At 40.9% G+C, this 27,500-nt stretch overlaps 1 protein-coding gene across 1 annotated transcript in view; it reads right to left on the bottom strand.

Moving 5' to 3' along the window:
- LOC139155356 (sodium channel protein type 5 subunit alpha-like) overlaps nt 1-26,039 on the bottom strand; it is a 377,085-nt gene extending 351,046 nt beyond the window's left edge. The window contains exons 1-2 of the mRNA XM_070730487.1: nt 25,955-26,039; nt 16,154-16,282 (exon numbers count right to left, since the gene is read on the bottom strand). Coding sequence (XP_070586588.1) covers nt 16,154-16,282; nt 25,955-26,034 — 209 coding nt within the window. The 5' untranslated portion in view covers nt 26,035-26,039. The remainder of the gene's footprint in view (nt 1-16,153; nt 16,283-25,954) is intronic.
- Between the last annotated feature and the right edge of the window lie 1,461 nt (nt 26,040-27,500).

The raw sequence follows: 27,500 nt of genomic DNA, 5'->3' as shown, positions 1-27,500 counted from the left end.
AATAATAAATGTTCTGGACTGGGAGTCACTGCTCACAGTCACTCATGCCCTCATCACTTCGAGGTTCGACTACTGTAACGCTCTCTACATGGGGCTACCTTTGAAAAGTGTTCGGAAACTTCATATCGTGCAGAATGCAGCTGCGAGAGCAATCATGGGCTTCTCTAGGTATGCCCATGTTACACCAACACTCCGCAGTCTGCATTGGTTGCCGATCAGTTTCCAGTCACAATTCAAAGTGTTGGTTATGACCTATAAAGCCCTTCATGGCATCGGACCAGAATATCTCCGAGACCGTCTTCTGCTGCACGAATCCCAGCGACCGATTAGGTCCCACAGAGTTGGCCTTCTCCGGATCCCGGTGACTAAACAATGTCATCTGGCGGGACCCAGGGGAAGAGCCTTCTCTGTGGTGGCCCTGACCCTCTGGAACCAGCTCCCCCCGGAGATTAGGATTGCCCCCACCCTTCTTTGCCTTTAGTAAACTCCTTAAAACCCACCTCTGCCATCAGGCATGGGGGAATTGAGATGTCTCCTCCTGGCCTTTATATTTTATGTATGGTATGTTTGTGTGTATGTCTTGTTTGTAAATAAGGGTTTTTTAGATATTTTTAAATATTAGATCTGTTATTAGATTTGTTATTGTACATTGTTTTTATTATTGCTGTGAGCTGCCCCGAGTCTACGGAGAGGGGCGGCATACAAATATAAATAATAATAATAATAATAATAATAATAATAATAATAATAATAATAATAATAATAATATAACAAAAAATAAGAAATAAATAAGAAAGTCCAGTTGCCGCCTGAAAAAAGAATCTTTGGGACAATCACGACATGGATAATTGAGATCTTTCTGCATGTTCTTTAACTTTGAACCATTTTGCCACTGCCAGCATAGAGTCCCGTGCTTGAGGAACAGTGGGAGAATTTCTGCTGGATTTTTCTGCCAATTTGTCTACTTTGTTCAAAAGAGAACTCGTGCCTACGTGAGGGAGCTTGATCTGGATCTGAGGACGATGCCAAAACAAGAGCCCTACATTTTCTCTCCATCACTTCTAATCATACCAGCTACATTCCAAAACATTATCACCGCTGAGACAAGGAAGGGAATTTGGAGCAAGATGACCTGGCACCACGTGTTTTGGGTGGTGGCGCGACGTGAAACAGGGGGAATAAAAATAGGGATGAAGTACCTCTACTTAACGAACTTAATTCGCTCCATTTCTTAAGTAGAAAAGTTTGTAAGAAGAAGCCATTTTTCCCATAGGAATTAATATAAAAGTAAATAATGCGTGCTATTGGGGAAACCACAGGGAGAGTGAGGCAGTTTCCTCCCAGGAGATTCCTAGAGAGGCCCCATGGAGGATTCTCCCTGACTTTTCTGGCCCTGTTTCCTCTCAGGAGATTCCTAGAGAGGCCCCATGGAGGTTTCTCCCTGACTTTTCCGGCCCTGTTTCCTCCCAGGAGATTCCTAGAGAGGCCCCACGGAGGCTTCTCCCTGCCTTTTCTGGCCCTGTTTCCTCTCAGGAGATTCCTATAGAGGCACCACAGAGGCTTCTCCCTGACTTTTCCGGCCCTGTTTCCTCTCAGGAGATTCCTAGAGAGGCCCCACGGAGGCTTCTCCCTGACTTTTCCGGTCCTGTTTCCTCTCAGGAGATTCCTAGAGAGGCCCCACGGATGCTTCTCCTTGCCTTTTCCGACCCTGTTTCCTCCCAGGAGATTCCTAGAGAGGCCCCACGGAGGCTTCTCCCTGACTTTTCTGGCCCTGTTTCCTCTCAGGAGATTCCTAGAGAGGCACCACAGAGGCTTCTCCCTGACTTTTCCGGCCCTGTTTCCTCTCAGGAGATTCCTAGAGAGGCCCCACGGAGGCTTCTCCCTGACTTTTCCGGCCCTGTTTCCTCTCAGGAGATTCCTAGAGAGGCCCCACGGATGCTTCTCCTTGCCTTTTCCGGCCCTGTTTCCTCTCAGGAGATTCCTAGAGAGGCCCCACGGAGGCTTCTCCCTGACTTTTCCGGCCCTGTTTCCTCCCAAGAGATTCCTAGAGAGGCCCCACAGTAGCTTCTCCTTGCGTTTTCTCACCCTGTTTCCTCCCAGGAGATTCCTAGAGAGGCCCCACAGAGGCTTCTCCCTGCCTTTTCTGGTTACAGTTTTGGAGGCTCAGGTGTATAAGTGGAGAATGGTTCTTGAGAAGAGGCAATAAAATCTTGAACACCCAGTTCTTATCTAGAAAAGTGCGTAAGTAGAGGCGTTCTTAGGTAGAGGTACCAGTGTTCCCTCTAATTTTTTTGGGGGAGAGGGCGGAAAAGTATAGTGTCTGAGCGGCAGTCCCTTCGGGACTGGGTGGCACAGAAATAATAAATAAATAAATAAACAAACAAATAAATAAAAAACCCACCCTGTTTTGCCTCAGAGAATTTCAAAATAAAATACTGTACTGTGTGTCTATAACAGTAAGCTCATAATAGGGCAACTCTATCTGTTGTGATTCAGCCTGAGGCTCCTCAGGGACCGGCTGGATCTCTGCCGGATCCATGCCCAGAGGAGGAGGACAGTGAACAGGAGGGGGAGGACCAGGCAGATGGGGGAGAGGAATGTCAGGAAGAGGAGGAGGGAGAGCAGCCTGAGACCCCGGGGGGGGGGGGGCTCTCCCCAGCTAGTAGCCTGGATTCATTGGATGAAGACACAAAGGCTATAATAGACATGAGGCAGCGACGAGCAGCTCAAAGGCGGGGCCAATTAGAAAGGTATTTCCATCCCTGAATTGGCAACAGCTGGGTTTGGGTGTGGTTCTCCTCAGCAGGGTTGAAAAGGCAGGCCCGCCCTTACAGTCTTGTGGAGAGTTATCAACTAGGAGTCCTGTGACCTTGCTTCGATTCTTGGCGTCGCTGATCTTGGCTTGTGGCCTAGAAGTCTGGAAGACTTGGGGGAGGCGTGGGTTTTTTTTATCTCCAGCGTTGTTTTTGCCAGCAAGAATCCTGTTTTATTACCTGGCCTTCGTGAAACCTCTGTGAAGCTTCACAGTGTTCCTGTCTGTAAGAACAGTTTTTGTTACCTGTGTTTGCTTTGAATTATATAAACTGCCTTTGCTTTTTACCAGTGCGTCTGGATACTCTTTTTGGTTGGTGTTGGCATCTAGGGGGACCCAGACAGAACATCTATCAATATCAAAATGCCACTTAAATAGTTGAGCTAGTTTCAAACTAGATTTTGATTTTCTTTCTCTCTTCCTTACTCCCATTCTTTTTCTTTCTCTTTTCCTTCCTCTCTTTTTTCTATCTGTTTCTCTCTCTTCCTCTCTTCCTCCTTCCCCTCTTGGCTTCTGGGCAGGTTTGGAAAACTCTGAGTTGATGATGATTTTTAAGTGAGCGATTGCTCACTGCTCAGCTTAGAGGGAACTATGAGAGGTACCACTCTATAATTGAAAAGGTGGATTCCCATAGCATCATTTTCACAGGGGGGTGGGTAAGACTTTCCTGATGACATCCTCCCCCCATAAATAAAAGGACTGGGAGTGACAGGATAGCAGTATTCCAGTATTTGAGGAGCTTCCACAAAGAGGAGTGGGTGAACTTTTTTTCCAAAGCACCAGAATTCAGAACAAGAAGCAATGGGTGGAAATTAATCAACTCCAGGCAACCTGGAATTAAAGAGAGACTTTCTAACAGTGAAGATAATTAACCAGTGGAATAGCTTGCCTTCAGATGTTGTGGGTATTTCAACACTGGAGTTGTTGGACATTTTTTTTGGTTTAGGGTTTCCTGTTTGAGCAGGGGGTTGGACTAGAAGACCTCCAAGCTCCTTCCCAGCTCTATTCTGATTTATTTTATTTTATTTATTTGTTTGCTTTGTCCAATACCCAATAATAGACAATGAAGGTTATAGAGGATATATACGAGTAGAATGCATCAAAGAGAGTATAGAAGAGAAATATAGGAGTGAAATATAACTAGAGAGAATAGCAGAAAAAATAAGAGATAAAAGATATAATAGATAGATGATGGATAGAAGAGATAGAAGATATAGGAGATATAGGAGAGACTATAGGACAGGGGACGGTAGGCACTCTGGTGCACTTATGTACGCCCCTTACTGACCTCTTAGGAATCTGGTGAGGTCAACCTTAGATAGATTTCTTATTAATAGGAATGCCCCATTAGCCCCATTAACGCAGCCACCCAGAGGTGGTTACAGCTGTGCTCTCAAAGTTATTAGCGGCTGTTTTAAAGCTTCCACAATTACCATTATCTTCATGAAATAGGATCAATGGCCCAGAATCCTCTGGGAGACGACAAAGATATTACGCACAGTCAAATAATAAAATGTATTCATAAACAATAAAGAAAAGTTGTAATAAAATGTAAGCACCATTAACGTAGAATAATATGGGCTCACAACATTAAAGCAGAGAAGGAAACAATTGCACAAACCATGAAAATGCCTGGGAGATGAGAAATGTTTAAGCTGGATGCTAAGTAGCTATCAGCATGCTCTCTCTATGGCTTTCTAGGGGAAGGATTGCCATGAAAAGGACCACAATTAGAAATAGTATCTCCCAAGCAATGGTACTTAGAGAAGCCTTTATAATGCATTATTGTGACTCATTGCACAATCAGCCAGATGTTTAGACTGCATTTGACATTCTTGTCCACCTATCAAGGACCAAGGATAGGCAGTTTGGGACATTTGATGGCGTTAAAGGTCACATCACAGGATGGTAGCAATTTTTGGGAATTGACTGATGGGGAATTTGTCAATGCTGGCGGTGTTCAGGTGGTCCCATTGTTTGGTGACTGCACCCAAGGTAGCTATGACTTTGGGTTATTATTGCTATTCCACTTTCCAATGTTCCCAAAGCAGCTTATAAGCAATATGAACAATTACAAATAAAAATACAAGAGGTCTGGAGGACAGGAGGGAAGGGGGGGGGGGGGACATGATCGAAACATTTAAATACGTGAAAGGGTTAAACAAGGTCCAGGAGGGAAGTGTTTTTAATAGGAAAGTGAACACAAGAACAAGGGGACAATATCTGAGGTTAGTTGGGGGAAAGATCAGAAGCAACGTGAGAAAATAATATTTTACTGGAAGAGTAGTAGATGCTTGGAACAAACTTCCAGCAGATGTGGTTGGTAAATCCACAGTAACTGAATTTAAACCTGCTTGGGATATACATATATCCATCCTAAGATAAAATACAGGAAATAGTATAAGGGCAGACTAGATGGACTGTGAAGTCTTTTTCTCATTGTCTTTTTTTTTTTTATGAGCAGAGCTTTCAATGCATGGACATGGCTATTAATCATCACGTTTGTGCAGCAACATTTGAATTCACTTGGGAGGAATTCCTTAAACAGGAAATCTAAAGGAATCTTTATAGAAGGGGTTCTAAATTCGGCTACAATATTTCTGCCCAGGTAACTGGATATCCAAAGCTTCGAATGACTCAAAAAAACTTAATATTATAGGCTCTCTAAATATCTAGAATACTATTGAAAGAATTGGAATTAGCTAAGGGTTCGGGGGTTGCTGTTTTTTAATGAGTTGGTCCCTCTCTTTGGTGGTCTTTTGCTATTAAGCACAGGCTGTCTCTCTAAAGAAATCGATGATGTAAGAAGCAATTTTGTGTTATTGAAGGTACTTGAAGTTAAAGCTTATGTTCCCATTATGTACCTGCCAGAACTCAAGCTGAATATTCAAAAAATGAGTCAACGAGTTTTAAAATCGAAGTAGAATTTTCCAATTGTCGTGACAATGCCCTTTTCCATGCTTTTCCTTCAACTAAAAAATAATCATATTTTTCTTCCCCAATCCCTTGCATCATGGCTTTGATTTTCATCGGTTATTTTTTCTAACTTTCTGACAAATATCAATGCTCAACTGGCTGACACTGGTCTTTGTGGCTATTTCGTTTTTTTAGGGTCTCACTGTTATCCAGCTCAGGGTGTTGCTATTTCACTTCCTACTAAGAGGGCCAAAGCTGCAGTTGATCCAGGAACTTAAATCTCCTGTTTCGTTTCAGTGGGTTGGGAGGAGATACGAGACTTAAATCGGATTAAGAAATTGCTTTGAATAGAAGATAGGGGCTTTTTGCACTGCAGGCTAGCGGGCAGCAAAGGTGGGCAAATCCATCTATTGGCAGCAGCCACTATTGGTAAGTCCTCAATTTATGACCACAATTCAGCCCAAAGTGTATGTTGTTAAGTGGGACGTTCATTGTGAGTTTAGCCCCATTTTACAACATTTCACTGTTAAGTGAATCACTGCAGTTGTTAAGCTAGTTGCAAAGCGAATCTGAGTTCCCCGTTGACTTTGTTTCTCAGAAGGTCGCAGAAAGAGATCACTTTAACCCTTAATTAATTGTTAATTGCACTTAACACTGCAACCATCATCAATATGACCAGTGAGGGGCTGCAAATTTTTTTACTACGTGCTTGTTTTGTGGGTGTGGCTTGCCAGCCATGTGACCAGGTGGGAGTGGCTTGACAATCATGTGACAGGGTGGCTTAAAGGTCATGTGACTGGCTTAAAGGTGACCAACTTGACGTCACTCACGTCAAGGGTTTGGGTTAGGGTGCTTAGCGTATCCTCGCTTCAAAGAGATACAATTTCCCTTACTATTACTGAACATCCAAAATATACTATTTAATTCTATGTATACATGCCATATGTGTACATACATATTACATACAGGCACACAAAAGTATATACTATCTACTATATAAACTGTATGTGTATGTACACACACACACGCACAGCTCTTCTAAAATTATACCCATTCAACCTCATTTACTGCGATAGGAAAAACATACCCAGAGCCCAGAAGGGGGAAAAAGAAAAAAAAATCAAAATTTTTCTACCGGTTCTGCGAACCTGACTGTACCCATAGGAGCCCATCACTGAATTTGACCCAGTTGCTACATGTCTGTGATCACATGACCATAGTTATTCCCCAAAGATCATAAGTATGAAAAAATGATTATAAGTCACTTTTTTAGTGCTGTTATAACTTGTAAATGGTCACTAAATGAACCGTTGTAACTTGAGGGCTGTAATTACTCCTTGGACATTTTCTTGGCATATTTTTTTTCATATATCACATGATCAGAAAAAAAATGCTTTACTAGATGTTTGAAGACCTAGTGGCTAACTAAATGCAACATGTTCGATTTGGTTGGTTTTAACCACAGTTTTATCTTTTCTGCCATAGCCTATTGATCCTGCTCGGTTAGTGGTTCTTGCATTGTGCCCACTTGAAAACCACCGTAGAAATGTTTACATTCTGATCCTCTCTGTGTGGGTCTTTATAAAGTCATTTGGAGAGACCACAGCAGGCTGGTTGTAAACTGCGGGCGGTCTGCATGAGCTCTCGTGTCCACTAAACATTCCCAAGGACATTATTTATTTTATTTATTTTATTTATTTTATTTATTTTATTTATTTTATTTATTTTATTTATTTTATTTATTTTATTTATTTTATTTATTTTATTTATTTTATTTATTTTATTTATTTTATTTATTTTATTTATTTTATTTATTTTATTTATTTTATTTATTTTATTTATTTTATTTATTTATTTTATTTTATTTATTTTATATTTATTTATTTATTTATTTATTTATTTATTTTGTCCAATACACAATGAGGGTTTTAGTGGGTAAAATACATGATGAAGGTTATAGAGGAGATAGTCATAGTAAAATATACCTAAGAAAGAATAGAAAAGAAGATATAGTAATAGAACATATCAATGAAAGAATAGAAGAAGAGATATAGGAATAGAAGAAAGGCATAGGAGATATAGGGGAGCAATAGGACAGGGGACGGAAGGCACTCTAGTGCACTTTTACTGACCTCTTAGGAATCTGGATAGGTCAACCGTAGATAATCTAAGGGTAAAGTGTTGGGGGTTTGGGGAGTCCGGTAATGAGTTCCACGCTTCGACAACTCGGTTACTGAAGTCATATTTTTTACAGTCAAGTTTAGAGCGCTTAATATTAAGTTTAAATCTGTGTACTTGTCTTCTCTTGCAACTAGGTTCAAACCCAGCATGGGATGATATGAAGTTACAAGGCACTCTAGTGCACTTGTGCAATATATATACAGTAGTCCCTCGCTATACCGCACTTCACCTACTGCGGCTTCACTTCATTGCGGGTTTCTGAGGAAGCCGATTGGCAGATTTAAACAGCCCGCCGAACTCGATCGGCAGGGTTTTAAAATATATATATATATCAAAAATTGTAAATACTGTATTTAAATACTGTATCTAAAATAAATAATGTGTGGGAAGGGTTTATAAACACTTAAAACAATGAAAACTTACCAAACAATTACAATATAAATACTTAAATAAGTACTATCAGTCGATAAATTCCCCATCGCGGATTTCACCTATCGCGGCCAGGTCTGGAACATAACACCAGCGATAGGTGAGGGACTACTGTATATTTTAGCCTCCAGTCCCCTAATCATCCTGTTTGCTCTTCTCTGCGCCCTTTCTAGGGTGTCAACATCAGAACTGGAAGCAGTATTTTAGGTGCAGTCTTAACAAATCAGTTGCTAATGAATCACTGCGGTTGCTATGTTAGTAACACAATCACTAAGTGAATCTGGCTTCTCCATTGACTTCACTTGCCAGAAGATCGCAAAAGATGGTCACGTGACCTTGGGACATAGCAACTGTCAAAAATAGGAGTCAGCTGCCAAGAATTTTGATCACGTGATCATAGAAATGCAGCCACGGTCATAAAATTTGAAAAAAGTCTCTTTTTTCAGTGCTGTTTGAATAGCCACTAAATGAACCGTCACAAGTCAGTTTGAGCTCTACATGGGGCGACCCTTGAAGAGTGTCCGGAGACTGCAGACAGTCAGGTACCGGTACATGGTGGATCATATTCAATTTGAGATTATGGATAAAAGGATGAATTCCGTTAATGAAATTGATTTGCGACAACTGATGGGAAGATGGGACAAGGTAAGACAATATAGGGCTAGTAGAATCCTAGACCAAGCTACAGGGAATGAAAAGACATGACAGCAGCATTCCCATCACAAAGAAGAGCGGGTCAACCTATTCTCCAAAGCACCTGGAGGCAGGATAAGAAGCAGTGGATGGAAATGGATCGAATTGAGGAGAAATTTCCTGACAATGAGAACAACTAGATCTTGGCCCCCTGGCCAATAAATGTAATGTATGACTGTGATTTGAATTTGTTTGATTGATTTTTAATATATCGGGGGTTTAGCTTATGTAGTTTTTTTTTAATTAATTAGATTTGTCTTTGTATTTACTGGTTTATATTATATGCTGTGAGCCGCCCTGAGTCTTCGGAGAGGGGTGGCATACAAATCAAATCTAATTATTTATAAATAAATAAAAAAGTGAAAGTGAAAGTGAAAGTAGAAGTAGAAGTAGAAGTAGAAGTAGAAGTAAAAGTAAAAGTAGTAAATAAATTAAATGTATAAATGTATAAATGTATAAATGTATAAATGTATAAATGTATAAATGTATAAATGTATAAATGTATAAATGTATAAATGTATAAATGTATAAATGTATAAATGTATAAATGTATAAATGTATAAATGTATAAATGTATAAATATATAAATATATAAAAGTAAAAGTAAAAGTAGTAAATAAATTAAATGTATAAATGTATAAATGTATAAATGTATAAATGTATAAATGTATAAATGTATAAATGTATAAATATATAAATATATAAATATATAAATATATAAATATATAAATATATAAATATATAAATATATAAATATATAAATATATAAATATATAAATATATAAATATATAAATATATAAATATATAAATATATAAATATATAAATATAAATATAAATATAAATATAAAAAACAACCAGTGGAACAGCTTGCCTCCAGAAACTGTGGGTGATCTAACACTGTAGGTTTTCAAGAAGAGGTTGGATAGCCGTTTGTCAGCCATGGGGTCTCCAGCTTAAGCAAAGCCCCTTAACAATATGAGCAATTTAACAGAAGAAACAATGACTCATGAAAATAGTGATCCATCCACCATGTTTCCAAACAACCATTTGACAGCAATGGTAAAAATTCCACTAGGAAATTTGAACTGATGTCTCCAAGGTCCTTTCCAACATTAAGATTTTAGAGTCTCACAACAATATCCTTTTTACAACCTGTGGACTTCAACTCCCAGAATTCCTTAGCCAGCATGGCTCAGTTCAGGAATTCTGGGAGTTGAAGTCCCCAAGTTGTCAAAGGGCCATAGTTGACCCTTTGTGGCTGAATGAGATGATTATGTTCCTACTTATTCATGTAAGATTGTGGGATTCAATCCTATTTGGTCACTTTCTTGAAGGTTGATATGAATTGAATTTACATAGAACTGATATTTATCTCACACCCAACCAAACTAAAGTAAGGAAAAACCCCACAAAAAATCGGAGCCAGTAAGGCAAGAAAGGGAAGAAAAGACATAGGGGTAGTATTGAGAAAAACTGAAAGAGAAAAAATGTAACTAAGATAAGACGGACAGATATATTTAGTAGGGGATACACAACTCATTTCCCAAATATAAGACTTATCATACACAGCCTTTCTAACACACACAATTATGATTTCTTAGATTTAGGAAAGACTTGGAACCTCAAAAATAGGATCTGGGATGTTGCCACTATTACTGACTCTTAGCATTTGCTACTTTAGACTAGTTATCTTACTCTACCTAATGTTGGGCCCAATCTTTTCTACAGGTTATTATGTGTGTTGTGTTTGGGCCGGCTGCTCCTCCCACGTATGTGAGAGATGCGTCACAGAGCGATTGTGAAAGCCTGGCTGACAGCCAGGAAAACTTGGCCGACAGCCCAGAGGATTTGGCAGATAGCCCAGAGGAGCTGGCAGACAGCCCAGGGGACTTGGCAGGCAGCCCATCAGATAGCCTCTCTTCTCTGGATTCAAATGCTGAACAGATAATCAATATGTGTAGCCGTAGAGCAATGCAACGTAGGGTTCAATTAAGGGATTATCAACGGTGATTATGGTGTCACCTGTGTTTGGGTGTGGTCCCCATAATGAGGGCTACAATTACAAAAGGGAATGGAGGCAGAGGCAAACCGTGGACATTTATCTGTGTGGTTTGGGTGGCGTTGCTGTTCCCTGCTTTGAGATCTTTGCTCTGTGCGTTTGGTATTCAACCCAGCATTGTCAGGCAAGTGGGCATTGGGAAACCTGTGAATCACTGCTTCTATCGTGCCTCGTGAATTCGGAGAACTCCTGGAACATTCCTGCTACGTGAACTTTGTATTTGGTTGCCTTTTCGCTCCACATGCACTTTGTATCTATCTGAACGTTCGCCTAGAACTGTGTTTTACTCCTGAAGAATAAGGACATTTTGTTTAGTGTTTCCTTTTGTGTTCAATACAATTTTGCTGTTTATCACTGCCCGTATGTGTGTGACCTTCTTCCTGGACCCTAAATTACCTCCTGAGGCAGGCAGAACAATGTGGGGGCCAAAATCTTTAAAAATAAAAACCTACGTCTATAGCAATTCTGGCTAACCAATTTTAATGTGGATATCCCAAAATGAGAAACCGCGGAGGACAACTGGAGAAATAATTGCAAATAAGCGGCAAAGGATAATGTCCTATGATAATGTGGCAGGATCCGATGTGAGTCAGTCACCAAGACTAGAAAATTATCCTTCCAAACTTTTGGAAATGGGCTGGACCCGTGTATCTCTCTCTGGAACGTGTACTATAGGAAGTACAGGTTGTCCTCAACTTACAACATTTGGTTTAGTGACTGTTTCAAGTTACATCAGCATTGAAAAAAGTGACTTATAACCATTTTTCACACTTATGACCATTGTAGCATTCTCACGGTCACATGATTTGCATTTAGATGCTTGACAACTCATTCACATTTTATTTATTTATTTATTTATTTATTAATCAAATTTGTATGCCGCCCCTCTCCGCAGACTCGGGGCGGCTAACAACAGTAACAAAACAATATAAACAAATCTAATATTTAAGTTAATTTAAAAAGAAACCCCAATTTAAGAAAACCAATCATACATACAGAGGGTGGACAATGTCCAGGGGTCATGTGTGACCCTTTTGCAATTTTCAGGCAAGCAAAGTCAATGGGAAAACCAGATTCACTTAACAATTGAATTGATTTGTTTAACAAACATGGCCAAAAAGGGGAGGAGGGGCAAAACTCACTTAACAAATTTTTCACTGAGCAACATCAATTTTGGGGGCACTTGTGATCTACCTGTATTTATACGGTGCCTGGTTGTGTGTGGCTTTTAGTTGGTTCATTCACTTAGTTCAGTTTAGTTTACTTCAGTTCAGTCAGTTAGGAAATACAGTGATCCCTCGAGTTTCGCGATCTCGATCTTCGTGAAACGCTATATTGCGATTTTTAAAAAAATATTAATTTAAAAAAACCCACTTCCGCGTTTGGCTTCGGGAGTCAGCTGGGAAGCGGCGCGGCTGTTTTAAAAGGTTGCAGCCAGCCTGGGGGGCTTCCCAGCACCCCCCTGAACCCCCAACCTGGGTCTTCCCGGCCGCCCACGCAAAGGGGAAACCCCGGCTCCTCGCTGATGCCCGCCGCTCGCCCGCCCGCCAGCAAGAGGGGGAAGATCCAGGGAAGGTTCCTTCGGCCGCCCAGCAGCTGATCTGCTCAGTAGCGCAGCAGCAGCGAGGAGCCGAATCGGGGTTTCCCCTTTGCATGGGCGGCAGGGAACGCAAACTCCACCATCTATGCATGCACGGCCATAGAAAAAAAAGGGCGCGCATGCGCAGATGGTGTTTTTACTTCTGCAACCCTACATTGCGAAAAATCGATTATCGCGAGGGGTCTTGGAACGGAACCCTCGCGATAATAGAGGGATCACTGTAATTTATTTAGTTAGTGATTCCTCACAAGCTTCTTGTTGCAGTCAAACACAAGAACAATCAAGAAGAATCAGAATTTTATAATGTATGGCAAAAGGTATATATTTGGTGGGAAATAAAGAAAAAGGGATAATTTTGTTGTTATTCTATTTTAAATATATTTGAACTAGTAGTTTAATTGCATTAGAGGGTGAATATGTACAATACAAATGTAGATTCCAATTTTTTCTTTTCTTATTTTCTTTTCTTTACTTTAGTTTGATTTAAAGCATAATTTAAGAATTTCTATATATGTTTTTTATAAATTTTTAGATGTTTTTTTTAAATTCTTTACTTATTATGTTATACACACCTTACAGATGACGTTGAAAAATGATAAGTTTTTTCTTTTTTCTTTTCTTTTTAATATACTTGTTAATGACTTCTCTCCTGAGTGGAGCGACTGTAGCTCCACTGTATGTTTTATGTTATGTGTGTCATGTTTGTTTATGCAAATTAATAAAAAATATTTAAAAACAAATAAACAAACACAAGAACCTTTATCATCCTCACGGTGGTCTTGCCAAAGTTATGGCTGGCTGCCTTTTGCAGTTCAACTCTAGCCCCACTCAATGAGGTGTCGTGTCTGGCAAAGAGGAATAACATTGACATGACAAGGCAAAGTGCAGCATAGAAGAAGGACTGAAGGTTTGATAAAGCTTTGGAGGTGGACGATGGGACATCTGGCTGAATTAGTTGTTTTGCTTTGATGCTCATCCGGATCACCACAAGTTCCACAGGAAAAAATTGTAGGACCCACAAAATTTGTACAGTGATACCTTGTCTTACAAACCCCTCGTCATACAAACTTTTCAAGATACAAACCCGGGGTTTAAGATTTTTTTGCCTCTTCTTCCAAACTATTTTCACCTTACAAACCCAAGCCGCCGCCACTGGGATGCCCCGCCTCCGGGCTTCTGTTGCCAGCCGAAGCGCCCATTTTTGCACTGCTGGGATTCCTCTGAGGCTCCCCTCCATGGGAAACACCACCTCCGGACTTCCATGCTTTTGCAGGGGAATCCCAGCAGCGCAAAAACGGGCGCTTCGCTGGCAACGGAAGTCTGGAGGTGGGGTTTCCCATGGAGGGGAGCCTCAGGGGAATCCCAGCAGCGCAAAAACGGGCGCTTCGGCTGGCAAAAGGGGTGAATTTTGGGCTTGCACGCATTAATCGCTTTTCCATTGATTCCTATGGGAAACATTGTTTCGTCTTACAAACCTTTCACCTTACAAAACTTGTCCCGGAACCAATTAAGTTCGTAAGTATCACTGTACTCACTGAAATTTCTGACCTCACCTCCCACTCCTGCAAATTTTATTTAAAAACCAATCACTTTGGCTTAAAGAAGTTATTTTTCCTAATATGGATTTTATTTTTAATCGTTTTATAAATTGGGTTTTCTTTTTTAGAACATCGCAATATTTGTACACAGATCCATATTTAATCCCTTTCATTGAAATAATATTCTCGATAGCCCTATGTGTAAAGGTTCAGTTGATTCTCATTGAGTTGCAGTGGATTTGGTGTTCAGGTTTTAAAACATCCTCCCACTTAAAGTATAATTGCATTTACCTATGGGTCTAAACTGTGATTTCTTTAATTGTGTTTTACTGAATTAACCACAGTTTGCTTGCTTCACATCACAAATAAGCCAAAACCAGCAAGCAATGAGATGAATTAGTTTAAAATGGCAACCCAGGCCATGGGAGGCATAAACTGGTAGTGGGTTCCAAATCCCATTGCTACCAATTTGCCTGTACCTACTGCGCATACACACAGTGCTTCTGCACATGTGCAGAAACATCCTGGTGGGTGGGCGGAGCCTCCTACCACCGCTGTTACTGGTTCACAGAACCAGGCACAACTGGGAGCTGGCAATAAAATTGTTTCCTGTTCAATTTTATAGGTCTAGAGATGGGAGAGATAAGGATTTAGCAACGAAGGTTCTTCCAGTGTAATCCCGAAAACGGTACGCTGAGAGGTATCTAAAAAGTTGAATAGTGGCAACTGGACAAAGCATCATCAGTCACAATAAAATAATAATAATTAGGTAGAGAGTCATTAGGATGCTCCAACTCTTGCTACACCAACTTCAAGGTATCTCCCCAAAATGCATTGCAATATATCAATGAAGACTCAATCACCGAGAGAGGTTTTTATGGCACAAATTGATCGTAGCGTTTTAAACAGAGGGACGTTGGCGGTAATCCTCTCCTTTTAAAACTACATTTCCCTATACCCGTGATGGCGAACGTATGGTACGCGTGCCAGAGCTGGCGCATGGAGCCCTATCTGAGGGCACATGAAGCATTGCCCTATGTCAGCTCCAATGTGCATGTGTGCGCTGGCCAGCTGATTTTCAGCCTTGCAGAGTGGGGAGGCTGTTTTTGTTCCCCCCCCCCACTCAGGAAAACCTCCAGAGCCTGCGGAAGGCGAAAAATGACTCAATGGGCCTCTCGGAAGTCCAGAGGCTTCTGTGAGGTTTGCACACATGCGCAGGAGGGGAGTGTGGGGAGGTTTGTACACACATGTGCAGGGGGAGGGCATTGCATTAGGGATGTGGGTTCACATGTGCACGCTATTGTGTGCGTGAACACGCTTTTGGCACCCAAGCAAAGAAAGGTTCGCCATCACTGCCCTATACACTTGTTTCAGAATGGACACAGAATCTAAGCAGGTTGGAAATTGCTAAGAAATCTATTTAAAGAATCTGGTCTAGACTTTAGAAGGAGAATCATCTGAAATCTGACACTCTGTCAAAGTGTTAGAGGAGAGACGCCAATAGCTAAGTCAGCCTTTAACATGTGCCAAATGTTAGATGCCTTATTCCTATTGTTCCTAGCAAAAGCTCCTTGGAATATGTGTCCCTTAATTATGAATTTCCTTTCTAGAAAGTTACCCCTTTTACTTAGTTCAATAAGCTGCCAGGAACATCTAATTCACCATTCCCAAGCATGTGCTTGCCAGATGAGTTGGGATGACCAATTCCCCTACACTGACTGGGGATTATGGGAGATGTTGTTCCCGCCTATCTGGAGGGAAGAGGAACCTTAAGAAGTTAATTCACTTCCTTGTCCCAAAAACTATCAATACACAAAATTAACTCTTTAGAAAGGCAGCCCATATTATCATATCAATAAACATCAGCAACGCTCAGTCCAGGGAGACGAAGGGGAATAAAAATAAAAATAAAAAGTTACTTACGCCATGATAATAACAGAAAAATCCAGCCAATTCCAGGGGTCTCGAAGGAAGGTGAATTCGGTCAGACAAAATCCTCTGGCCAGTATTTTTATCAATGACTCAAATGTGTAAATGGCAGTAAAAGTTTGCCTGCAAAGAGTTTAAAGTCCAAGAAAAAGAAGTGAGAATATTAGCAAAAGGCAGGATAGGAAAAGGAGGGGGAAAAAAGCATAAATATGATTGATCCTTTAATATCTAGTGCGCTGTCTAACCTAATAGCCAGAACAACAGAATAAAAGAGTTGGAGGACAGGTGGACTAACATTTTTTCATGGCAGCTCGTCAAATATTGGAACGCTGCCATGGATTCACCTCCTGACTCTGCCGAAAACTATGTTTGAAATTGTCACTATACAGTGGTACCTCGAGATATGAGTTTAATTCGTTCCGGACCTGGGCTCTTAAGTCGAGCAGCTCTTATCTCGAACGACTTTTCCCCATAGGAATTAATGTAAATAATTTTAATTGGTTCCAGCCCTCAAAAAACTCACAAAGTTAGTCTAAATTATGCAGAAAGACATGTTTTTAATGAAGAAATGTACATGTACATATAAATGAATAATGAAGTTTCTTTCACTTAACTTGTAAACTTTCTTAAACTTTTAAATTTACATATGTTCAACTTCTCTGCCACCCAATCCTGTAGGACAGAGGTCCCCAACCCTTTTTGCACCAGGGACCGGCTTTAAGCGATCAAGAGAGGAATGGGTGAATGAATGGACGGAGGGTGGGAAGGAAGGAAGGAAAGAGGGAAGGGACAGGAACAGAGGAAGGAAGCAAGGAAACTTATGAAAGGGGAGAGTAAGAGAGGAATGAGTGAAGGGAGGGAGGGAGGGAAGAAGGTGGGAAGGAGAAAGAAAAGAAGAAATAGAGGAAGGGAAGGTAAAAGAGAGAAAGAAAAAGAGCAAGAAAGAAAGAAAGAAAGAAAGAAAGAAAGAAAGAAAGGGGGAAGGGACAGGAACAGAGGAAGGAAGCAAGGAAACTTATGAAAGGGGAGAGTAAGAGAGGAATGAGTGAAGGGAGGGAGGGAGGGAAGAAGGTGGGAAGGAGAAAGAAAAGAAGAAATAGAGGAAGGGAAGGTAAAAGAGAGAAAGAAAAAGAGCAAGAAAGAAAGCTGCAAGCACCCCCCCGAGCCCCCCAGGCCGGCTGCAACCTTTTAAAACACGCGCGCCGCTTCGCAGCTGTCTCCTGAAGCCGAACGCGGAAGTTAGCGTTTGGCTTCAGGAGACAGCTCCTTGGCGCTTGTATCTCGAATTTGGGCTTGTAAGTAGAACAAAAATATCTCTCCCCTCCCAGCTCTTATCTCGAGTTGCTCTTAAGTAGAGCAGCTCTTATGTCGGGGTTCCACTGTAATTGCTCTCTCCATATACAAATAGACACGATAACATGGAAATTTTTAAGAAGAGGCTGGATGTTCATTTGTTCAGAATGGTAGAGCAGAGTAGGAGATATACGTATGTATTTAACATATTTTTGCTGATAATGAAAAGTGTGTGTGTGTGTGTGTGTGTGTGTGTGTGTGTGTAACATGTTTTTGCTGATAATACCTATACCCTTTTGGGGATTTGAACCTGGGGAGTCTGATTGTAAGGCAGTAGCTTTAACCTCTAGACCAGTGTTTCCCAACCTTGGCAACTTGAAGATATTTGGACTTCAACTCCCAGAATTCCCCAGCCAGCGAATGCAGATATCTTCAAGTTGCCAAGGTTGGGAAACACTGATCTTAAAGCACCATAGTCCCCTTTTATGAACTTGACTAGACTATAAAGATATTTGGACTTCAACTCCCAGAATTCTCCAGCCAGCGAATGATTGCTGGGGAATTCTGGGAGTTGAAGTCCAGATATCTTCAAGTTGCCAAAGTTGGGAAACACTGCTCTAGACCACAGGCTCTCCTCTCAGCTTGTACCAGGGAAGAATTATATGTTTTTTTTCCCATCAAATCACCCTGTTTACCCAAATATGGGAGGGAACATACTGCTTCCTTTTTGCCTCTCCGATCTCCAGGGACCATATCCAAGGCAATTAATCTTATATAAAGCTACTTTATTTTTAAAAAATTATACAAAAAGCTTTATTATTATAAAGCTACTTTATTAAAAAAAAAAGCTATTGCTTTACAGGTTCAAATCCCAGTAAGGGTAGGGCCAGCTGATGAGAGCAAAATAGCTTGAAATAGATCTATACTCGTCTCCCTTACTTTTCATTATCAGAAAAAATATATTACACATACAGAATATAGTTTGTCGGCTATGAAATTTAACAGCCTTGGATATGGCCCATAGAGGGGCCGAGAGGTAAAAAGGAAGCAGTATACTCCTTCTCATATTTGGGTATACCAGAGTGATTCAACAGGGAAAAAAAAAACATACATACATACCATATTTTTCGGAATATAAGACGCACTTTTTTCCTCCCTATAAGAGGCTGGAAATTCAGGTGCCTCTTTTTCTGAAGCTTTTTCCTCCCAACCCTAACTAGGTGCTAAGGGTCTTCCCAGCTCTTGCAGGTTCTTTCATTGTTACTCTCTGCAAAGAATGTATTCCAAGCCCTAAGTCTTTGCAGGGTTCTTTTCATTGCTCTAACTTGCTCCATTTCCAGCCCTAAACAGGTGATAACAATGTTCCCAGCTCTTCCCGCTTGCAAGCTCTTTCATCGTTACTCTTTTTGAAGAATGTTTTCCAAGCCCTAAGTCTTTGCAGGGTTTTTTTGTTTCATTGCTCTAACTTGCTCCAAATGTTTCTTTCCAGCCCTAACCAGGTGCTAACAATGTTCCCAGCTCTTACTGGCTTGCAAGCTCTTTCATTGTTACTCTCTCCAAATAAGGTTTTTTTAAAGCCCTAACCAGGGGATAAAATGATGTGCTGAAATTGACCAGACTAAGGAGCCTAGTAGTCAAATGAATACCTGGTAAGCAGATTCTTTTCCTTATTTTCCTCCCCCAAAACTAAGGTGTGTCTTATACTCTGAAAAATACGGTACATAAATACATACCATACATACATACATACATACATATATACATACATACATACATTGGTTGCCGATCAATTTCCGGTCACAATTCAAAGTGTTGGTTATGACCTTTAAAGCCCTTCATGGCATTGGACCAGAATATCTCCGAGACCGCCTCCTGCCGCATGAATCCCAGCGACCGATTAGGTCCCACAGAGTTGGCCTTCTCTGGGTCCCGTCAACTAAACAATGTCGGTTGGCGGGCCCCAGGGGAAGAGCCTTCTCTGTGGCGGCCCCAACTCTCTGGAACCAGCTCCCCCCAGAGATTAGAACTGCCCCTACCCTCCTCGCCTTTCGCAAACTCCTTAAAACCCACCTTTGTCGTCAGGCATGGGGGAACTGAAATATCTCCCCTCAGCCTATACAATTTATGTATGGTATGCTTGTATGTATGTCTGTTTAATAATGGGGTTTTTAAAATATCTTAAATTGTAAATTAATAGATTTGTTATAAACTGTTTTCATTGTGTTGTGAGCCGCCCCGAGTGTACGGAGAGGGGCGGCATACAAATCTAATAAACATAAACATAAACATAAACATACATACATACATACATACATACATACATACATACACACATAATATTTATGAAAATGCTACGATGTTCCCCACAATATTTCCATCTCCCTTCATCCTTCGATTCATCCTACAACCGGCCAGCTGCTCTGGAACTACAGTTCCCAATATCCTTTGTCACTTGCCAGGTTGTTAGGAGTTGTAATTCAATAACGCCTGCAGGCGCTCGTGCTACAAAATTCTTTTAATTTAATTGAAGCCGAGATTGACCAATTTCTTTCAACGGACATGGTTATAATTCCATTATAAACCAGCTAGAAGTGCTGAAAACCTTTTGTTAATTTATTTTTGCGCTGTTGCACAATCGTTGTGATTTTTTTACTGGCAAAGCTAATGCCGCTGTGTAATTGAGATTTGGCTTGCTGTTCCACTGGTGGTGATTGACTCTAGTTGCTTAACTGAAACAGAAGCAGACTGACTACTAACTGAAATTCAGAGGCTCCTGGTTTGCCACTTGAACACTACCACACAAACATTTGCAGAAAGCTGACCCACTTTTCAGTATGGGCAATTTGGCAATTCATTAAAGTCAGCTGTAGGCTAGGTTGCATTGATTCATGCTTTAGTATGAATCTTCCCTATATTGTGCCTTCAGGATATTCTGGACTTCGACACCCATTTACCCGGGCAAGGTCAGTTTAGATAGCATAGCAGCATGTTGTCCATACATCATAGAGACCAAGTTGAAGAAGATTGCCATAGTTTGGAATAAAGTTGAAAATGTGATTTTGCAGGACAGCAACTTTCTCTTCCCTATCACCACTCTTCATCCTTCTGGCCCAACAGTATGTGACTATCAATCATAGCTCACTTTCTGTCGTCTTCCGCGTCCTGCAGGTTACTCGCTTGTAAGAAAATTCGAAATTTGGACATGTACGATGTCCAGGATTCTGTGTCCTGATTGAAGAAGGGAGGTGGTGGAGCCATGACCAAGCTCACGGTTGCTTAGCGGGAGTTCGGCCTCCTCGTCGCCACTGTTAAATCACTGCACCGGAGACTTCTGTTCGTTTTCAAGCATTATTTATTCAGAGGGATAACAATCAAGCGTTCTTCTCAATAGCAACTCCCAACAAGGGCAACGGCTAATCCGTTGCCCTATTTATACCCTTTCTTAAGCGCGGGCTTTTTTATTAACAACCGTTTGTTTTTGGCGGCAAGCTAAACTTAGCCGCGTCTTAGCCAATCAGCGATTTTCTGTATTTCTTTAAACGAACACAACAATAATTAACTTAGTATTTGATTGTCTCCACTGTGCATTCTTTTAACCATCACTTTCAAGTTGTTGTTGTTGTTGTTGTTCAGCTGCTAAATTTTATCTGATTCTTTGTGACTGCATGAATCCATAGCATGTCAGCCCTTCCTCTCCTCCACTGTATCCTGGAGTCCACCCAAATTCATGTCCATTGCACTGATGACACTATCTGACCACCAACTCATCCTCCGCCATCTCCTTCTCCTTTCTTTCCCAACCTGCGGATCTTCTCCAATGAGTCCTTTCTTCTCATTCAGTGGCCAAACTATTTGAGTTTCAGTTTCAAGATCTTTCCTTCCAAAGGACAGTCAGGGTTGATTTCCTTTAGGACTGACTGATTGGATCTCCCTGCAATCCAAGGGGTTCTCAAGAGTCTTCGCCAACATCATCATTTTCATTTTCGTTTTCACTTTCACTTTCACTTTCACTTTCATTATATGTAAACAATAGACATCACAATCTCCGGAAGGTTTATTTATTTTTTATTATACTAAGCTTTCGACAGTCCCTGCTGACATTGTCAGCATGTAAAATGCCCATTGAAGAGATGCTTGCTTTTATGTAATGTCAATCCATTTTGTCATTGCACGCATAATAGGCGCACACCCTTTCCTCCCTCTTGTAATTGGGGATTTTACACTCTGATGATGTCAGCAGGGGCTGACAAAAGCTTAGTATAATAATAAAAAAAAATTAACATTCTGGAGAATCTGATGCCTATCATGTCTTAATCTATAACTATACCTGAAAGTTGCATTTTTGGGACAATTCATTATACATATACCGTATTTGATACAGGAGGACAACCTGTGGCTTAGAGGTTAAAGCTACTGTCTTATAGCCAGGTTGCCCAGGTTCAAATCCCAGTAAGGGTTTGGCTAGCTGATGAGTGCTAAATAGCTTGAAATAGATCTACACTAGTCTCCCTTCATTTTCATTATCAGCAAAAATATGTTACATACATACACACACACACACACACACACACACACACACACATATACATATGTGTACACACACGCGCGCACACACGCACACACACACACAAGAAATGCCCCTTCTATCTTGAATTTACATAACTGGAAGAGTCCACTACTCCTTTCACTCTATCTTCTAAACCAGCTTTCTCCAAAATATTTCCTCCAGTTACACCTTGACTTCAAGTCCCAGAATTTGGCATAATAAATCAGGATGTAGAATTCTGAGAGTTGCAATCCAGCAACACCTCCGAGGGACATGGGAATATAAATAAATAATATGTGCCTGGGTATGCACAGGAAGTCCTCAACTTATGACCACAATTAGGCCCAAAACAGTTGTTAAGTGAGTTTTGCCTCATTATGTGACTTTTCCTTCCACAAGAATCTGTGCAGTTGTTAAGTCAGTAACACAGTTGTTAAGTGAACCTGACTTCCCCATCAGAAAGCCATCCCCATCACATAAGTCCTGGGTGATGCAACTGTCACAAACATATTTATTGTTTGTTTGTTTGTTTGTTTGTTTGTTTGTTTGTTCGTTCGTTCGTTCGTTCCTTCGTTCGTTCATTCATTTATTTTTGGGATTTGTATGCCGCCCCTCTCCGTAGACTCGGGGCGGCTAACAACAGTGGTAAAAACAACATGCGACAATCCAATACTAAAACAGCTAAAAACCCTTATTTTAAAACCAATCATACATACAAACATACCATACATAAATTGTAGAAGCCTAGGGGGAAAGAATATCTCAGTTCCCCCATGCCTGACAACAGAGGTGGGTTTTAAGAAGCTTAAGAAAGGCAAGAAAGGTGGGGGCTATTCTAATCTCTGGGGGGAGTTGGTTCCAGAGGGCCTGGGCCGCCACAGAGAAGGCTCTTCCCCTGGGTCCCGCCAAATGACATTGTTTAGTTGACGGGACCCCGGAGAAGGCCAACTCTGTGGGACCTAATTGGTCGCTGGGATTCGTGCGGCAGAAGGCGGTCCCGGAGATATGCTAAACATCTAAATTTTGATCCCCTGACCACAGGGATATTACACAGTGTGAAAAGCTGCCTTAAGTGAAATTTTTCACTGCCGTTGTAAGTGTGAACAGTCGCTAAATGAATGGCTGTTCAGCCCGGGGGAAACACAGTAAGAGGCAGCTTTTAAAAACAGACTTCAATCGCATGCAAGTGTAAACCCGGCTACTGTTCCAAAAGGGAAGAGAAACATGCCCTGTTTTGGAGGATTTTCACCGCGCCTGGGAGTTGGGGCTGCCTCTAAGATCCTGCCTGGGAGAAGGGCATTTTGTCCTTTTTCCTTCTGGCGCCCATAGTGAGGAGCAGATGGCTGTGTTTATCATCCATCAGTCAAAAATAAAAAGTGTGTTCTGGTTGGTGCAATGAGCCACACTAATTGTTTAATGCACTGCACTTAGATTAAGCCTTTGCATCTGGTATCCATTTCAGTAAGAACTTGCAGAAGTGCAGGGTTGGCGCCCCGAATCTTCACACAAAAGGTAAGTTTCAGAAGTATTTATATATATTACAAATCCAGATTGTTTAGTTCTGTCACTCCAGCATCACCTATGGATGCATAGATAGTCAGAGCTGAGCCTTATCCAATTCTGCAAAAAAAAAAAGAAGGTATTTCTAATGTCTGGCAGTGAGGTGTCTCTAACCCCAGCAGCAACTACAAGTAGTCCTCTACTTGCAAGAATTCCCCTTTTGAGTCCTCCCCGGACTTTACCACTCTGACCTAACCAGCGATCGGTTAGGTCCCACAGAGTCAGCCTTCTCCAGGTCCCATTGGCCAGACAATGTCATCTGGCAGGGCCTAGGGGAAGAGCCTTCTCTGTGGTGACCCCGGCCCTCTGGAATGAACTCCCTCTGGAAATACGCACCACCCCCTCCCTCCTGGTCTTTTGTAAAACTCTGAAGACCGACTTCTACGGGCGGGAATGGGGGCCGTGAGAGACGAGATGGTCTCTGGCCGATGTTGTGAATGATTGAATTGAATGAATGGGAATGACTGCCTATGGAGGTTTTAATGATTTTTAATAATTATTATATTTCTTTGTATATATTCATTATGCTGTACGCCACCCTGAGTCCTGAGTCCCTTCGAGAAGGGGGGCATAGAAATCTAATAGATAGATAGATAGATAGATAGATAGATAGATAGATAGATAGATAGATAGATAGAGAGAGAGAGAGAGACAGACAGACAGACAGACAGACAGACAGACAGACAGACAGAAAAAAAGATGGATAGATAGATGGATAGATAGATGGATGGATAGATAGATAGATAGATAGATAGATAGATAGATAGATAGATAGATAGATAGATAGACCAGACAGACAGACAGACAGACAGAAAAAAGATGGATAGATAGATGGATAGATGGATAGATAGATAGATAGATAGATAGATAGATAGATAGATAGATAGATAGATAGATAGATAGAAAGATAGATAGAGAGAGAGAGAGAGAGAGAGAGAGAGAGACAGACAGACAGACAGACAGACAGACAGACAGACAGACAGACAGACAGAAAAAAAGATGGATAGATAGATGAATAGATAGATAGATAGATGGATGGATAGATAGATAGATAGATAGATAGATAGATAGATAGATAGATCAGACAGACAGACAGACAGACAGACAGACAGACAGAAAAAAGATGGATAGATAGATGGATAGATAGATAGATAGATAGATAGATAGAAAGAAAGATAGATAGATAGATAGATAGATAGATAGATAGATAGATAGATAGATAGATAGATAGATAGATAGATAAGCAACCAAAATTTCCACGGCTAAGCAAAGTAGTTTTGCCAATATGGTAAATGAACCATTGACGTTGTTAAGGGAATCATGTGGTTATTAGAGGACTCTGGCTTCTCCCATTGACTTTGTTCGTTGGAAGTTGGCTGGGAAGGTTACAAATGGCGATCACATGACCCTGGTTCACTGCAATCGTCATAGATACATGCTGCAATGGTCATATGTGTGAAAATTGGACATAAGTCACATTTTCAGTGCTGTGTAACTCTGAAGAATCACAAAATGAGTGGTTGTAAGTTGAGGACTATCTGTAGCACATTATCTGTAGTATGCACTTTCCAATTTCAGTTAAAGGTAAGTGTCTATTTATTTATTTATTCATTCATTCATTCATTCATTCATTCATTCATTCATTTATTAGATTTGTATGCCGCCCCTCTCCGCAGACTCAGGGTGGCTAACAACAGTAAAAAGACAATATAAACAAATCTAATAGTAATTTTAAAAACCCCAATTTAAGGAACCAATCATACATACAGACATACCATGCATACATTTTATAAGCCGGGGGGGAGGGGGGGGAATATCTCAATTCCCCCATGCCTGACAACAGAGGTGGGTTTTAAGAAGCTTACGAAAGGCAAGGAGGGCGGAGGCAATTCTGATCTCTGGGGGGAGTTGGTTCTAGAGGGTCGGGGCCGCCACAGAGAAGACTCTTCTCCTGGGTCCCGCCAAATGACATTGTTTAGTCGACGGGACCTGGAGAAGGCCAACTCTGTGGGACCTAACTGGTTGCTGGGATTCGTGCGGCAGTGTGTTGTTAGCCTTTAGATAACAGACCTTCTCTGGGAAAAACCCACCTCTCTAAAAGCTTATATAATTTATCTGAATCAATTGTGTTCTGTCGATACACGCAAGATTCACATTGACAAAACACAATTTAATCATATACATTTAATAGATACTAATTCCATTTCAGTTTTCAATAAATTTTGAATTTAAGATTTAGCATCCCAACTATTCATCCACCCTAGAGAACATAAATAAAGTGTTCACAGGAATCTGGATGGTCCTCACCTGCCCACTTCCCAACTTAAATTATATGGAGCAGGATTCTAATATAATGCAAATTCAAAGAGAAAATAAAGTTTTGAAAAGATACTTACTCCACGTATTTATTCCACGGAGGCAGTTCGGACCACGCCATGAATACACAGTTGGTTAAAATAGTGCACATAATAAACATACTGAATAATGTGGAGGCATGAGTTAAGGAAATAACTTTGAAGGAGTTTTGAATTTTAAAACATATTTAAAAATGAGCTCTTCACACTTTCACTGTTGTGGCATTGCAATATTTTTCCTGTTTCACAGCTTTTATGCATCTTTCCACAAATAAAATGCAATGGTTGTATTTGCTACAGACATATGTACAGATACACAAAGTTATACAGATATAACTTTGGTTGAAATTTACAGGAAAACACTTGGGAAGAGAATAATTCTTGAAATAAAGTCAGTAATCAAATATTGAAAATATTATCTAATCAGTGATTGAATATTCTTCAATGGATTTTTATATATACAAGCTTTTCTCAAATGAAACCATTTCTTTCAGGAGAAAAATATCTCTAGTTATATCATTAAGACCCCTGCTCTCTCTGATGAATTCAAATGTATATTTATTTTATTTTATTAAATTGCTGCTGACCTTCTGCCCTAAGAATCCTTCAGATTTGGCCATTATGGCTGTAATTGGTTCAGCAATATCTGGAAGGTTTGGCAGATAGATTACTCAAGTGAAACTTGACACCTAGTAATTAAATGGACAAAACCAAGTACTGTACGTAGTTTTCTTAACAAGAATACAGGAGTAACTTTAATACTGCCTTTTTCAGATTATTATTTTTTTTTTAATTTCCCAAACTAACTATCAGTGGAGACATTTTTTATAATCTATCATTCAAGTTCTAAGCAGTCTACTCCAATCAGAGAAGGAAGGGAGGGGGGAAGGGGGGAGGGAAGGGAAGAAGGAAGGCGGAAGGGAGGGAGAGGGAAGGAAGAAAAGAAGGATGGAAAAAGGAAGGAGGGAGGGAGGACAGGAAAGAAAGAGGGAGGGAGGGAGGACAGGAAGGAAGGGAGGGAGGGGGAAGGAAAGGAAGAGGGAGGGAGGGAAGAAGAAGGGAGGGAGGGAAGGAAGGAGGGAAGGGAGGGAAAGAAGGAAGGAAAGAAGGAAGGCAGAAGGGAGGGAGAGGAAAGGAAGGAAAGAAGGATGGAAAGAAGGAAGGAGGGAGGGAGGGAAGGAGGGGGGAGGGAAAGAAGGAAGGAAGGAAAGAAGGTAGGCGGAAGGAAGAAAGAGGGATGGAAAGAAAGGATGGAAAGAAGGAAGGAGGGAGGGAGGACAGGAAGGAAAGAGAGGGAGGACAGGAAGAGAGGGAGGGAGAAAGGGAGAGGAAGGAAAGAAGAAGGGAGGGACGGAGGAAGAAGGGAGGGAGGGAAGAAGAAGGAAGGAAGAAGGAAGGAAGGAGGGTGGGTGGGAGGGAAGACAGGAAGGAAGGGAGGGAAGAAAGAAGGAAGGGAGGGAAGAAAGAAGGGAGGGAGGGAGGAAGGAAGGGTTTATTATCAATTGACCATATTAAAAATACATAAAAGTGATACAAAAATACAAGTTGATACAAGGAAAACAATAGAACATGTTCATAATACACTGTC

Source organism: Erythrolamprus reginae, unplaced genomic scaffold (assembly GCF_031021105.1).
Source record: "Erythrolamprus reginae isolate rEryReg1 unplaced genomic scaffold, rEryReg1.hap1 H_15, whole genome shotgun sequence".
NCBI lineage: Eukaryota > Metazoa > Chordata > Lepidosauria > Squamata > Dipsadidae > Erythrolamprus > Erythrolamprus reginae.
This window is presented reverse-complemented; position numbering and strand designations above follow the sequence as displayed.